This window comes from Phalaenopsis equestris, unplaced genomic scaffold (assembly GCF_001263595.1).
Source record: "Phalaenopsis equestris unplaced genomic scaffold, ASM126359v1 Scaffold000522, whole genome shotgun sequence".
NCBI classification, from domain to species: Eukaryota; Viridiplantae; Streptophyta; class Magnoliopsida; order Asparagales; family Orchidaceae; genus Phalaenopsis; species Phalaenopsis equestris.
The window spans coordinates 1,534,107-1,548,345 of record NW_018164962.1 but is presented as its reverse complement, the minus strand read 5'-3'; the positions used below and the strand labels follow the sequence as shown (position 1 = coordinate 1,548,345).

Below are 14,239 nucleotides of genomic sequence, written 5' to 3'. Positions count from 1 at the left end.
TATATATATATATATATATGTAACAAATTATCCTTTTTATTATTCATATTGTATGCCACACTTCCTTAGTCATTTATGCTTGAATAAATTATAGTTATTTTCTGAATTTGATTTATCAAACTCATGTTTTTATATAGGAGATCTCATTTAGCCACTTGTAGGAATGGCTCCATAGGATTAGATTTTCCTATTGTCATCTTATCTTGCTTCAATTATATTTCTTATTTTTTGTTTAGTTGTATGAGTTGGTCTCATTTTTTTCGAATAAATTTTATATTTATTGTTTTATTTTTGTTGTTACTTGCAATGCAATTCTTTTTTTGAGAATATAAAATATGTTAACTTCATTTCTTCATGTCTTGCGTTGTCGAGATGTACCGTCATTCGAACTCGGGACATGACCAAAATTATGAAAGGTGGTGGCCAAAGGGTCACTATGAAGAAAAGATATTTGTAAACCTTATATAAAAAAATATGGGTTAGAGTTTTCTAATATGGTCGAGATTTGGGTATGATTTCAGTGGCTAGGAATGATTGGTTTATGTTGTGATGATTTATGGAGAAGATAGAATGAGGCTTAAGGTTTCATTAGGGTTGACAGTCTAAGAAAATTGGGATTTTATTTAAAACATGAGTGAAAATTGTTAAGTTTTGAATAGTTGTTTAGTACGTGTAAAATAAAATGAGAGCACACTGAATTACCCATAAAATATATAAACTAAGCCCTTTACCAAATGAATAATATTCATTGCAGGCATTCAACTCATGAATTGACTAACGAGCTAAGAACTCTCGTAGAAGATGGACTTCTTAAATTTTGATTCAAACAATGATAGTAATTAAAACCATTTTACATCTATTTTTAGCTAACTGCATCATTCAAACTTTTGATAATCAATAAATAAATAAAGGGACTGGGAGCTCAACATGTCCAAGGAAGAATGGGGTGGTAACTTGAAATGAGGATGAATTTAGAGTTATTGGTAATTTACTTTCTTTGCATTCAAATATACCACATGTATACATGTTTTGTATAAGAAAATCGATCTTAGATGTCCATGTTGATATTTAAAAGTATTAAAATACGAGTATCATGGATAATGTTGAGTGAACTCAAATTGTTGTAGTGAATAGGGATTCACATTGATATACATGAGAGAGATAGTGGTGAATGATGGTCTAATGGTACATCTCAAATCATTTTCTTATTATCTCCACTCAGGGGGTTAACACTTTGCTAAGTATCAATATGAGCATGCAATTTCAACGAGAATAAAACATTACTTCTTTTATTCTTAAAAAGAAAATCGTAACCTTTCACAACCTATATAAAACATTGTTATATTGCATTATCAAATGATCTTAGAAACAAAGGTTGAATTGACCCTTGTTCTTCATTTTAAGCACAATGTGTCTTAATCGTCATTACATATATAAGACATAAAGCAAACATAAAAAAATAATGCATCCGTATACAAACAAAGTTTTTTTATTTTTTTATTGTCATTCATTTTTCATCCTTGGTGCTGTCATGACCTCTATACATTTGTTGTCTCTTTATGTCTACTGCCTAAAATTTAATGAGAGAGTGTGTGTGAGTGTTTGAATCCAAACTATAGTGCTTAAAGGTTATTGGATATAGTTTGGGTTGAGTACATTGAACTCATGCACACCATGTCTATGCACAATTGATAAAGCCTAAATCACATAATTTCTTACAATATTAAGCTTTCAGGCCATTTAAATTAACGATGCTAAATCATCATAAATTAAATGTGACATAATTTAAGGAAAGATAGCTTGTTGATGTAAAAGCGAATTAAGAAGGTAGGCTTGACAATAAATTAGTCTTTTTGTCTTGCAATAATATAACATCTAAATCAACCACAATAATTCAATTATTAAAATTTAAAATTTTGGATCATGAAATCAATTAAAATATAATTGTTGAATCATTTTCGGATGTGGAATCCCGTATAATTTGTGAACTCATACTATTTGAGAGAGACCTTATGAAAGAAGCTGAAGGATTATCTTAAAAGATCGGAAGAAGAGTTTTTTAAGGGTTAATGTTATGATCCTTCCTCTTTCATTTTTTCTTTATTTATATGTCAAAGAGCCTATGTACCCACACAATGGTTTAAGGAATGGAATATAAATCTAGGTTGTAGACCACATAGAACGGAGGTTTAAGGAATGGAATATAAATATAGGTTGTAGACCACATAGAACGGAGTCAGAGCATACTTGTTATTGACAAGATGATTGGTGTGAATTTTCATGCCTTTAGCAAATGATACATGTGTCGATAAGTTGAAGTTCTTTTCATTCTGCCTTGAAGCACAGCTGATCGAGCTCGATGATGCAACCATGTAACTAATAACAAGCTTTATAAGAGGATTCAATGAATACAAGAGAGCTTGAAAGAAGAATTACGGGAAATGTAAGTGAGCTCGATTGGAGGAGCTCACTCGAAAACTTAAGCTCAGCGAGCCCATTCTGAAGAACTCACAAGAATGCTGGCATGTTTCAAAGGTATTTGTGGGATTTTTCAAGGCAGCAAGAAGCTCTTTAGCTTGTCAAATCTAAAGATACAATTAACGAGTACAATTGACCCGTAGGATCTTAAATGACCTATTTAGCATTTGCGCTTTACTATTGCTCGAGAAAATTCATTTTTAAATTTACAATAATAATTTTACAATTATCATGAAACCAATTTGACTCACAAGATTCGTGTTGCTTAAATAAATATACAATAATAGTTTTTGCAATGATCATGCAACAAATTTGAAGATAAACAATGCATGCAATCACCATGATAACTTAATAAATTAACATGTAAATAGCAAGATAGTCATTATATTTCTTTCCTCCCCAAAACATAAATTCAAGGAATCAGGCCGACTATTGTCCACATTTCCTGTAGTATCTCGCCGGAGAACGACGATGGAATCACCTTTCAAAGCTGATATTCTCAAGGGGAAGGTGGCGCTCGTGACCGGAGGCGGATCCGGCATCTGCTTCGAGATATCGATGCAGTTCGGTAAGCACGGCGCCGCTGTCGCCATCATGGGCCGCCGCCCCCAAGTCCTTGAAGCCGCCGTCGATGCCCTCAAGTCGCAGGGCATACGAGTTAGTCCCCTTTCAAACTTGTTCTTCTATCTCCCTTTCATCCACGACCTGATAAATTGATTGGGCAGTAACTTCGGGGGTTTGCTGTCAACTTGGATTGTTTCTGATTATCGGAGTTTTTTGTTGCATATATTGTCTATTTCTGGCATTCATGAACTCGACCGAATTCTCGATTTGATCGCTAACTTCTCTCTAAAAGCGACGAATATTTGGTGATGAGAAAAATGTTTATTTGCTGCCCTCGATTTCAGGAGAAAAATTTACATCGGGAGGCCGGACGGACTCAGCAGCATGCCGACATGTGTGCTATATCAGGCCACTTAAAAAAATATTAAAGTGCAATCATAGAGGTTATTGGAGTGGAATCGCAAAGGTTATTACTGTAGAGATTGTTAGAGTGAAATCGCGGATGTTATTGAGAGGGTTATTGGTGGGTTATTGGATCCCAATAACCTCGCAATAACCCCTCAATAACCCATAATATCCTCCGCTGTTTCACTCCAATGACCCCTACATTAACCCCGCAATAATCCCTCAATAATCTCTGCGGTTCCACATCAATAAACCCCCAATAGCTTCCACGGTTCCACTTCAATAACCCCCTGCATTAACTCTTGAAATAACCCCATAATAACCCCCACAGTTTCACTTCAATAACTACACAATAATCTTCACGTGACGACATATTATTGGAAGTCCGCATGCAGAGCTGCGTCTAGACTCCAGATGTAAAATTTTCTCAGATTTAGGGCACAATGGGCTCTTCAGTTCTGACCTGACTGACCTGAGTTTGCCAACAAACGATTTTGGGGTTAGGTTTTTGTTATGAAATCTTCAAAGGACTGATCCGATTATTTTTGGGAGATGGATTTGGTATTTGGTTGCATACTATCTTATGAGTTGAATATTAACTCATTTCTTATAACCTGTTTTTTCGTATGGTAGACTGGCTTTTTAAGAAGAAAGAGTTACGGAAATTTGTATAATCCTATTTTTTGACTTTTTTTTTCTTTTTTTTGGTGAAGAACGACATATATTTGAAGCTTTAGGGTCTATTTGGGCCAACTGCTGCTTATTAAAAAGCTGCACAGAAGTTGTTGTAGAGAAGTTGTGTCTGTTTGTTTTGTATATGTGACCTTTCAACTTTCAGGATATAGTAAACTCTACCAAATTAAATAAAAACTATTAAAATCCTCAACACCTCACAAAAAAAGGAAAGGAGAAATTTCCATACCTATGTATTTACATACCTAACACCCAAACTTTGATATTTACACTCATAAGACCTTGGTGCAACTTAAGCACGAAAAGCTGTATTTCACATTTGTGGTGTAAAAGATTTGTGTTATATGCATGTAAATATGATTTTTTTAAGTGTTAGACATGTAAATACATAAAAATGGTGTGGTATGTATGTAAAAAGGATTTTGAGGCTTCAACTGTGGACTCAATCATTCATCATAATACTACATCTGCAACAACTTAAGCAAGATTCATATGACATTATGATAGTGGTTTTAGTGATAACACAAATTCAATTCAACTTGAGGGACAAGTAATGGGAACATGCAACGAGGTTGGGAACTAGGAAACATCATGTATCTCAACTAGTGAGTTTTATTTCATGCTCGGCAACAAGTTCATACACATTCTCATAATTACACTTGTTCATTAGTCAACAACATGAGAGGATGAAAAATCTTATACCTAATCATTAAATCAGTCATACTAATTATGGTTGGTAATTAATTAAAATACTCAAAAACCTTCTTATAGTTTCTCAAGTTTTAGTGAATTTACAATCAAGATTGATGCATATGCTCCCGTGTCTCTTTGTTGTATACGAGATATTATTGAAAGTTATGAGGGATTTGGGAAAGAATTTGCTATAAATGTAAAGTACGGGAAGGTAAGGCTTTAGGCTTGTTGTATTTATTCCAATGGAGGCTCGTGAATATTTAGTAATTTTGGTAGATATGAAAGGGTGTTATGAGGAGGAACAAATGGCAAGAGAATAATTTATGCATGCCAAGAAATTAGCCATGCTTTAATTTTGCTATCGGGAGGATATCGTACAAAATAGCTTTTCAAAATTAGTAGATACTTTTTTGTGGGTGTTTGGAAGGGGATGGGAGGTGAGGAAGAGCTTGATTTAAGTTGGTGAAAGACTACGATCTTCCATAAATCTTCAATTTTGATGATGATTGAAAAATTATAGAATGAATATTGCATGATGATTAAGGGGTAGGATTTTTAATGCATTAATGGTGATTCAATGAATGCAAATCATATTACAAAAAAATAATTTAAGATCAAAGATCTTAATTTTGCTATCGGGAGGATATCGTACAAAATAGCTTTTCAAAATTAGTAGATACTTTTTTGTGGGTGTTTGGAAGGGGATGGGAGGTGAGGAAGAGCTTGATTTAAGTTGGTGAAAGACTACGATCTTCCATAAATCTTCAATTTTGATGATGATTGAAAAATTATAGAATGAATATTGCATGATGATTAAGGGGTAGGATTTTTAATGCATTAATGGTGATTCAATGAATGCAAATCATATTACAAAAAAATAATTTAAGATCAAAGATCATTAATTTCTCAAAACTTCACCTTTCGTATGCAAACTCAATAGTACGGGAAACTGAAACTTTGTGATATTGTAATGATCGATTAATCTAAAGAAGAAAACAATAATTTTGAATTAAAAAAATTAATTAGCATTTTTAATTTTTACATTTTGATTGAAATCCTAGTTGTAGAAACTTTTAACAAAATTAGGATCTTGCAATATCAATAACAATTTAAGAAGAAAAATATAAAGGAAATATATCGCTTAAGTGAAGATGATGTAGGCTTTATGGTAGTATAAGGAGATGACTTTGAAGTTTTTTTTGTTGCACTCGATGAGTTCAACATCCAACAGGAAAATACAATGTTGCAAAGAAATTGAAATTTCACCAAGGAGCGGTTTGGATTGCTGAAAAATAATGTACAGTAAAATGAATGTGATACAGGAGAAATATATTATATTTGAAATGTTTTGGAGTTATTGGGTTCATTTTAAAATATATGAACTTCAATTTTTTTTTGTTGAAGTAAATTAAAAATAATGTATTTTAAAGTAACGCATTTATCAGCATCGGCTGTGGTGATGGCGGACGGTAATGGTGGATGACGGGTGGTGGTTTGTAGTTGCCAAAGACGACAATGGTGGCTTCCGGCTGCGACTTTGGATGATGGTGGCAGATGGGCTGCTATGGGTGCGAGTCAAGCGGAATCATGAGTCGGCTTGAGCTTAGCTCGATAAGTGATTTGTGAACTGAGCTCGATGAGCTAACAAGCGAAGCTCAAGCTAATTCCGACTCGACTCGTTAGCTCGTGAGCCAACTCATTGAAAATAATATTAATATAAAATATAGTCAAAATATACTAAATATTAAGTCTTTATCTTTAAAATAATAAAAATATTTAAAAAATAATATTTGTATTTTGTATTAATTGATTTATTATTATTTCTCTTTTAATTGCTCATTGTATATGCTATTTTTTTATAACATTACTTTAAATTAATTTTACTTTTTCTCTTTTATAATAAACAAGTCGGCTCGTAGACTTAAACTCGAGATTGAGCTCGAACTCGATAAAATTAATCAAGCTCAAGCTCAGGTTGAGGTTGGCTCGAGCTCGACTCGTTTACATCCCTATAGGCTGTGGTGGTTTCTGACGACTAGCAGTTGCAGTGGTTGGCAGGCAGTGCTGTTGTCGGTGGTGGTGGCAGGTGGGTTGTTGCCGTAACTGACGACAGCTGGTTGCAGTTACTGGTGTCGATCGTCGGAGGTAGAGGATGGTGGCGACGGTAGCAGGGGAGACGGGTGGCTACAACAGCTGTAGTGACCTATGGGACGATGGACAATACTTTACATTAGTTGTGTTTTGGAATTCGACCGAATCAGACGAACCCCAAATGAGAGAAAATGAACTAACAGTTGAATTTCAAATGCAAAGCTATTTTACATTGAATTTCAATTTGTTCCAAACAAACAACTGAATTTTAAAAATTTCTTCATTATGAATGCAATGCACTACTAATGCTGCTGACCAAACAACCCCTAAGATAAAAAGTGTCTACTACATGCTCCAAGATTTCCTATTAAAAAAAGAATAAACTCAACAATCTCTAGGTTTCATGAAAATCTTTTATCCAAATCACATTATTTTCATAGCCAAGATTACAAATAAAGAAACAAAATTAAATTTACACTGATGTAATCATCTACAATACCAATGATTACAATATTGCCTACAAGATTGACATGTAATAACAATCATAAGGAATAAATTGAAGGCTATTGCGCCAAATTTGCGAGGCCAAAGATAAGCATGCAGGGAAACATAATAAAGCATGAGGGAAGCACATTAGGATTGTGTACTGGAAATTCTATATCAATAAAACTCTACCGACATTGTCTTCTTAAACTATAGTTTTTTTTGTTTTAATATGAATTGGAGGAACGTGGTGGTGGTGTTCTCAATTGATTAAATAATACTATGACGTGCAAATTCGGAAAACCTTTATCTAACTATGATGTGCAAATTTTATCTTATTATGCCTTTTGGATCAGCATCGTTGTTGCAATGTTAACGTTTGGAAAACTTATTGGAGCATGAATGATGTTGGGTTTCAAAAATTGACTTTCTTTGTGTAAAATTGAAAATAAAAATTCTAAAATAAAATGATAATGCTTTGATTTATTAATTTATAGAGATTTTTTATCTTACCTATTTTAAAAGTTTGCATGTCCTGATTATTTATTGAATCAAACCTTTTGACATATATGCCAAAAACGTATGATCATTATCTATTGCATTATGCACTAAGGCAATTTGGATGGAGGGAGATGTACGCAAAGAAGAAGATGCTGCTAGGGTTGTTCATGGCACGGTTAAGCACTTTGGAAGGCTTGATATTCTCGTAAATGGTGCAGCAGGCAATTTTCTTGTTTCACCGGAAGATCTATCACCTAAAGGTTTTAAGACAGGTGGGACTTTTCCTTGTTCGTTTTTTCTCTTTTGGGGCATTTACATACGCACCACACAGTTCTTATGTATTTACATATTCAACACCTAATCATTCCACTCGAACCTTTAATATCATATAAAAATACTACAATTACTTGCTTGTTAACACGGAAATACACCTTTTCATGCATAGGTTTAAGACAACAAAGTGTCATTAATGTGAATATGAAAGTTTGGGTGTTAGATATGTAAATACAGAAGATTTGTGTGCTATGTCTAAATTTTTCTTTTCTTTTTTGTTTGCATTGTTTTTTTTTTTTCCCTATTCTGCTGCCACGGGTTACTCCAAATTCCGGCATATCAAGTCTTTGTTTGAAGAATCATCTTTAAATATTTTCTTTATATGATTCACTCCCAGCTATTTTTTTCTTTATTTCAAAATTGAAACTGTTTTTGTACCCTATAATTAGCCATGCATCAAATCAAATCAGAATCTCATGAAATAAGCTGCAGATGATGTTGCCATGCGTGTTGGCCGAAGGAATTATTTCATTATCATACTGACTAAAAATCACTCTTATGTTTTGAAGTATTCAACTAGATTCACTTGAGATGAAGTAGATGAAATTGTGTGCTTGCAAAGCCATTAGTCTTAATTACCATAAGGTTTAACTATAGGGGCATTTACTTACAGAATAGCCAATTCCTATGTATTTACATATCTAAATGTATTTACATATCTAACACATATCTAACACAAACTTTACTTTTTACATTTATATCACCCAAATCTTTCATAACACCTAAGAAATATAACTATTTAACCTTTAAAAAGTTAAATAAACCTTTTGATTCATAGATAAGGTGGCATATATGTAAAAATTAAAGTTTGGGTATTAGATATGTAATTACATAGGAATTGAGTGGTATGTAAGTAAATCTTCCTTGACTATACTATTTCACCCTTTTCCTTTGTATATGTCACAGTGCTGGATATTGATTCTGTTGGCACTTTTACAATGTGCCACGAGGCTCTAAGATTTCTACAAAAGGGTGGAGAAGGGAAGGACCCATCTACTGGTGGTCTCATTTTGAACATAAGCGCAACTTTGCATTATACTGCAACATGGTATCAAATTCATTCCTCCGCTGCAAAGGTTTGCTATCTTCTCTGTTCTTAAAATTTCCTCTCATTTAAAACACCAGCTCCAACAAAATAACAATAATAAATTATAAAAAAAAATCCATTTTTTGACAATTAATTGAGATTTATATACTATCATGGCCTAAGGCAGCTCGTAGTATTTTTTATTTTTTGAAGATTTACTTACATACCGCTCAATTACTATGTATTCACATATCTAACTCCTAAACTTTAATTTTTACATTCACACCGTCTGACCTATATATGAAAAGGTGTATTTCAGTGTTTATAAGTTAAAATGGTGGTATTTTGGATGTGATATGAAAGGTTTGAGCGGTGTAAATGTAAAAAGTGAAGTTTAGGTGTTAGATATGTAAATATATAGGAATTGGGTGATGAATGCCTATGCCCCAAAAAAGTTTTACAGAACACTGATTTTGGTTGGATGTTATATATATTGGGCAGGCAGCAGTTGATAGCATCACAAGGTCCTTGGCCTTAGAATGGGGCACTGATTATGAGATTAGGGTCAATGGTATTGCACCAGGAGCAATTCAAGATACTCTTGGAGTTGAAAAACTTTCAACGGAGGAGATGAGGAGAAAACTAATACAGAGCACACGTCTTTTTAGATGGGGGGAAAAATGGGATATTGCAATGGCTGCTTTATACCTGGCTTCGGATGCAGGTTGGTGAAGCATTTTGTTAATATATTTCTGCATGGTTGCTTCCACTTCTTTGCGAATAACATTGGTTTGGAGAGCCAACTATGAAAAGCACTCTAAATATTACTAGAGCATTGATATGGTATATTTTTTGTCCATAAAATCGTTACATTCTTGATGGCCATAGATCTTGTAGGCCAAAAAGTTACTTTAATAGAAAAAAAATATTCTTCTCTAAAGCATGACAGCAGTGCATCTTACTTTTTTTTATTTGTTAATTCATCTTTTTTGTTGTATATCTGAAGAAATCTAGTTACAGTGATGATTTGTGGGACAAATAAATACAAATCATCAGTCTTATCCCAACTATTTCAGAATCAGCAAATACAAATGGTACAAGTAAAATATTGGTACTATTAGTTGGAGTGAAAGGATCGCTTATTTTAACAATAAGGTTGCCATGCCTCAGAATTGGTGGATTGTAGACTGTACTAATAGCAACCTTTTTGTCACAATGTAATATCATAAAACGCTTGAAAGTAACTTGGAGTTTTTCGAGAAGTAACTTATTAATTCACTAGTACTAGTAGCTGATGATTCGAGTTCAACAGCCGCACTAGTCCTTACCACAAGAGCTTACTTCTTATGTGTCCATGTAACTTTATTAATCTCTATATACGTACAATAACTTGATGTAGATTTTTTGTCAATCAAATACTATAATCTTCTATCTATTAGGATTCTCTTTTTGAAAAATAACTCGGGTATCTATATAACAACATTTAGGTGTTATTTGTAAGGTGTATGAACTGACTTATAATACTAGCCTCAAAAGTAAGGTTTGATCTGGTATGATTTAAATATATGAGTTTACCCAAATAATGTTTGATAATTTCGCTTATCTACTGAGTATTTGTAATTAGATTATTCAATTTTTTGTTTGGGCAAGGAGTGTCAACAAGTTTGCTCCCGATACGACCATTTTCTTTTAAGATAACAAGAATATATTTTTCTTCGAGAAATGATAATACTAGATTTATTTCTAGTATTCTCCATTATGTGAAAGTACTTGAGCGGACCATGATTATTGATTTCAAACTCATTAGCTAGCCTTTTTTTCAAGAAGTCTTCAAATCATGATGTCATCAACACATATAATTAATATAGTTACTTATCATTTTTGTGTTTGAAGTAGGTGTGATCAGAAGGGAGCCTATTTGAATCTTTTTGGCTGCACGATTTTGGTGAACTTTTTGTATCACGCTCTAGATGATTGTTTGAAGCCATAAAATATATTTATTTAATTTTCATACTTAGTATGAATTTTCAGAGTTTATTTGGCTCCTAAAGGAAGGTCCGTGTAGACTTCTTCATTTACATCACTATTAAAAAAAATGTATTATTAACATATAGTTGGTGAAGAGACCAATTTACATTAGTTATAATTAAGAGAAGGATCCGAATTGTGTAAGTTTTGTAGTTGAAGCGATGGTCTCTTCATAGTATATTGCAAAAGTTTGGGTGATTTTTTTTTATAACCAATTAAGCCTTGTATCTTGCTATGGATGATATCGGAGTTAACCGAAACTATAATGAAAAATTAAATATTATTACTCGAAGCAAATAAGTGGTTACAAGATCGCAACGAAAAGGAAATACAATAACAAACACACAATACAAATACCCAATTAGGGTTTGATTTGAAGGTGGACGAAAGGCTTTTGTAAGCGGGTTGTGGTCGAGTAAACAAAGGTGATTAGGGTGGTTTGACAACAAAGAACAATAGATAAAAGGGTTGGCGGCAAAGAAGCAGCAACTGAGTGGGCTGGCCCCAAGGAGACAGCAACTGGAAGCGGATGGTGGCAAAAAGACACAAGCTAGGAAGGGCTGGCAGCAAGGGGACAGCAGCTGCAAGGGCTGGCAGCAAGAAGACAACGATGGGGAGGCTAAGATGAAGGTTTTGGGAGAAGGGAAATTGAGGATAAATATCCCCACAAGATCAAATTACTGCCAGAGCACAAATCGATCCTTGGGAGACTCCCCTCCTCGAACGAGTTAGAGTCGAAGCACATTTTCATATTCGGATCCAACCCAAGAAGAGGAACACCGGCAACCAACGATTGTCCTGAATAGAAACAAATGCAAAAAATGACCTAAACACATAAAAATAGCATATGAAAACTAATAGATAATTAGGAGAGGTGGAGCCCACTCCTATTTGGCGGCAACCCTAATACCTAAACTCAGTCCTATTGAGCCCACTCCTCGGCCGGTTAACCCCTCCCTTTCTATAGCTGAAGGTTCAGCCTTTTCTTCCAGCCACCCGATTCAATTTAGGGGAGGGAAAACCCCGCATCAATCTCTCAGGGTTGGGGGAACTTTTAGGGCACCATCACTTCAATGGTTGTCACTAGTGCTTCTGATTCTTTACTGAATTGCTTGACTCTCACATTTCACACTCTCCCTCTTTGTCACCCCCTTCCCCCTTACTTGTTCCTCAACCCTTGCTAGTTTTGCCTTCTCTTTTCTTGATTCCTCTTGCTTCCTGTCACTCTTGTTCTTTCTATTTTCCTCTCACATGACCCTTCATTCATTTCTCTTTTAATCACGGAACGAAATTAACTAATAGAGGACAAAGAAAGGAATTTGTAAAGGGTTCTTCCCATTAAATTTGTAATTCGATGTGGTTGGTGCTCCATAAGACTCTTTAGATTTATGTTGTTGTTAAGGTTCTTCTATAACCGTTGACCATTATGATTAACCAGAAACTTACTCTAAAGAAATAGACGCTGAGAGAAACATACAACAGTTATTGAACTACTCTACTGGCCCAAAAATTTGGCCACTTAAAATCATGTTACATAAGAGTAAAATCTGGAACGAAAATAACCATTACGACGAAGAAAGTAAATCTGAAATTCATCAATTATAATTTGAAAAATTACTGAACACTGATGATAGAAATGAAAAAACTGCTGTGGGGAGTCCAAATGTAGTAATAGTTAATTGGCATTTGTTCTTTCTCATTCCCAGAATAAATTGGAACAAGGAAAGAAAATCGGACGTGCCGCCGGATTTCCGCATCCTATGTTGAACTAAATGGTGTAATTCTAGAATTTATTTAAATTTGAGTTTTAAATTTAGTTTATACTTTTCTTGTAGAGCTATTTTTATAAATAGTTGAATAAATGTTAGTAAGTAACAAATTATGAATAAATTTCTTGAAAAGATTTCACTTTGCACCATTTTTTTTAATTTCTTCACTTGTTTTCTTTCTCTTTACTCTGCCCTGTATTTCTCTTTTGTCCATTATCTTGACAACTATAAATCCAAGTAAATTAGCATGTGTACGATGCATTGATTTTAGGGACATTTACATACATACTACCCAATTCTTATTTATGTACATATCTAACATCTAAATTTTGATTTTTACAAAGTGAAATACACATTTTTGTTGCATAGGTAAAGTGTCATGAATATGTACAAATTAAAGTTTAGTCGTTAGACATGGAAACACATAGGAATTAAGTGGTATGCATCTATATCTTCCTAAATTTTATTTAGGAGATGCATTACAAATTCGAAAATTTTCTTATAGAGTTGCAAAATTCTTATTCATCGTGAATTTATGAACATATTTTATCAAGCTCACAAGTATTTAGCGCTTTCAATACAATTTAGATAAAATATATGCTCCTGATGATTATAATTCTTACAATCATTTATTGCATTTAGTAGTCATCACAATTGATTGAGCAATATATTTCATAAAGGTGTTAGATGAAGTCATTGGGCAATAAACTATATTACATGTAACTAAACCATTTGAAGTTGTGAGCTAACACTATTATACTAATCACATTGTTTTGCTATTTTGAGAAGGTAAATACATTAATGGAGCTACTATAGTCGTTGACCGAGGGATGTGGCTAAGCCGACCTCGACGAATTTCAAAGGACGAGGTAAAGCGAATATCCAGGAATCTAGAAAAAAAGTCCAAGGAATTTCCAACTCCAAAGGCAAACAGCAAACTTTGATGATTTATATTACACACACACATACTCACACGCATGTGCACGTGTGCACGTGCATGTGCATGCGCGCACGTGCATGTGCATGCGCGCACGTGCATGTGCATGCGCGCACACACGTGCACGCATGCACAATTTTTATTTTCATACTTTTAATCTGTGAAATCTAAGATGTTCTATTTGAGAGAATTTTAAGAGGTTTGTGGAGCTTAAATGTGATTTAACTTTTCAGTTAC

At 33.9% G+C, this 14,239-nt stretch overlaps 1 protein-coding gene across 1 annotated transcript; it reads left to right on the top strand.

The window, feature by feature from the left end:
* Positions 1-2,883: 2,883 nt before the first annotated feature.
* Positions 2,884-14,064, top strand: LOC110028721 (peroxisomal 2,4-dienoyl-CoA reductase-like). Its single transcript, XM_020730687.1, has 5 exons — positions 2,884-3,135; positions 8,021-8,180; positions 9,148-9,317; positions 9,770-9,992; positions 13,855-14,064. Exons 1-5 carry the CDS (start codon positions 2,950-2,952, stop codon positions 14,007-14,009), a joined length of 894 nt encoding a protein of 297 aa, XP_020586346.1. The 5' UTR covers positions 2,884-2,949; the 3' UTR covers positions 14,010-14,064.
* The last annotated feature ends 175 nt before the right edge of the window (positions 14,065-14,239 follow it).

Excerpts from the sequence above, each read along its gene's own strand:
- LOC110028721 (XM_020730687.1), top strand. The coding sequence starts at position 2,950 with ATGGAATCACCTTTCAAAGCTGATATTCTCAAGGGGAAGGTGGCGCTC. Across the intron at positions 3,136-8,020 it reads TCAAGTCGCAGGGCATACGA|GCAATTTGGATGGAGGGAGA; the intron begins GTTAGTCCCCTT and ends TTATGCACTAAG. Across the intron at positions 9,318-9,769 it reads TTCATTCCTCCGCTGCAAAG|GCAGCAGTTGATAGCATCAC; the intron begins GTTTGCTATCTT and ends TATATTGGGCAG.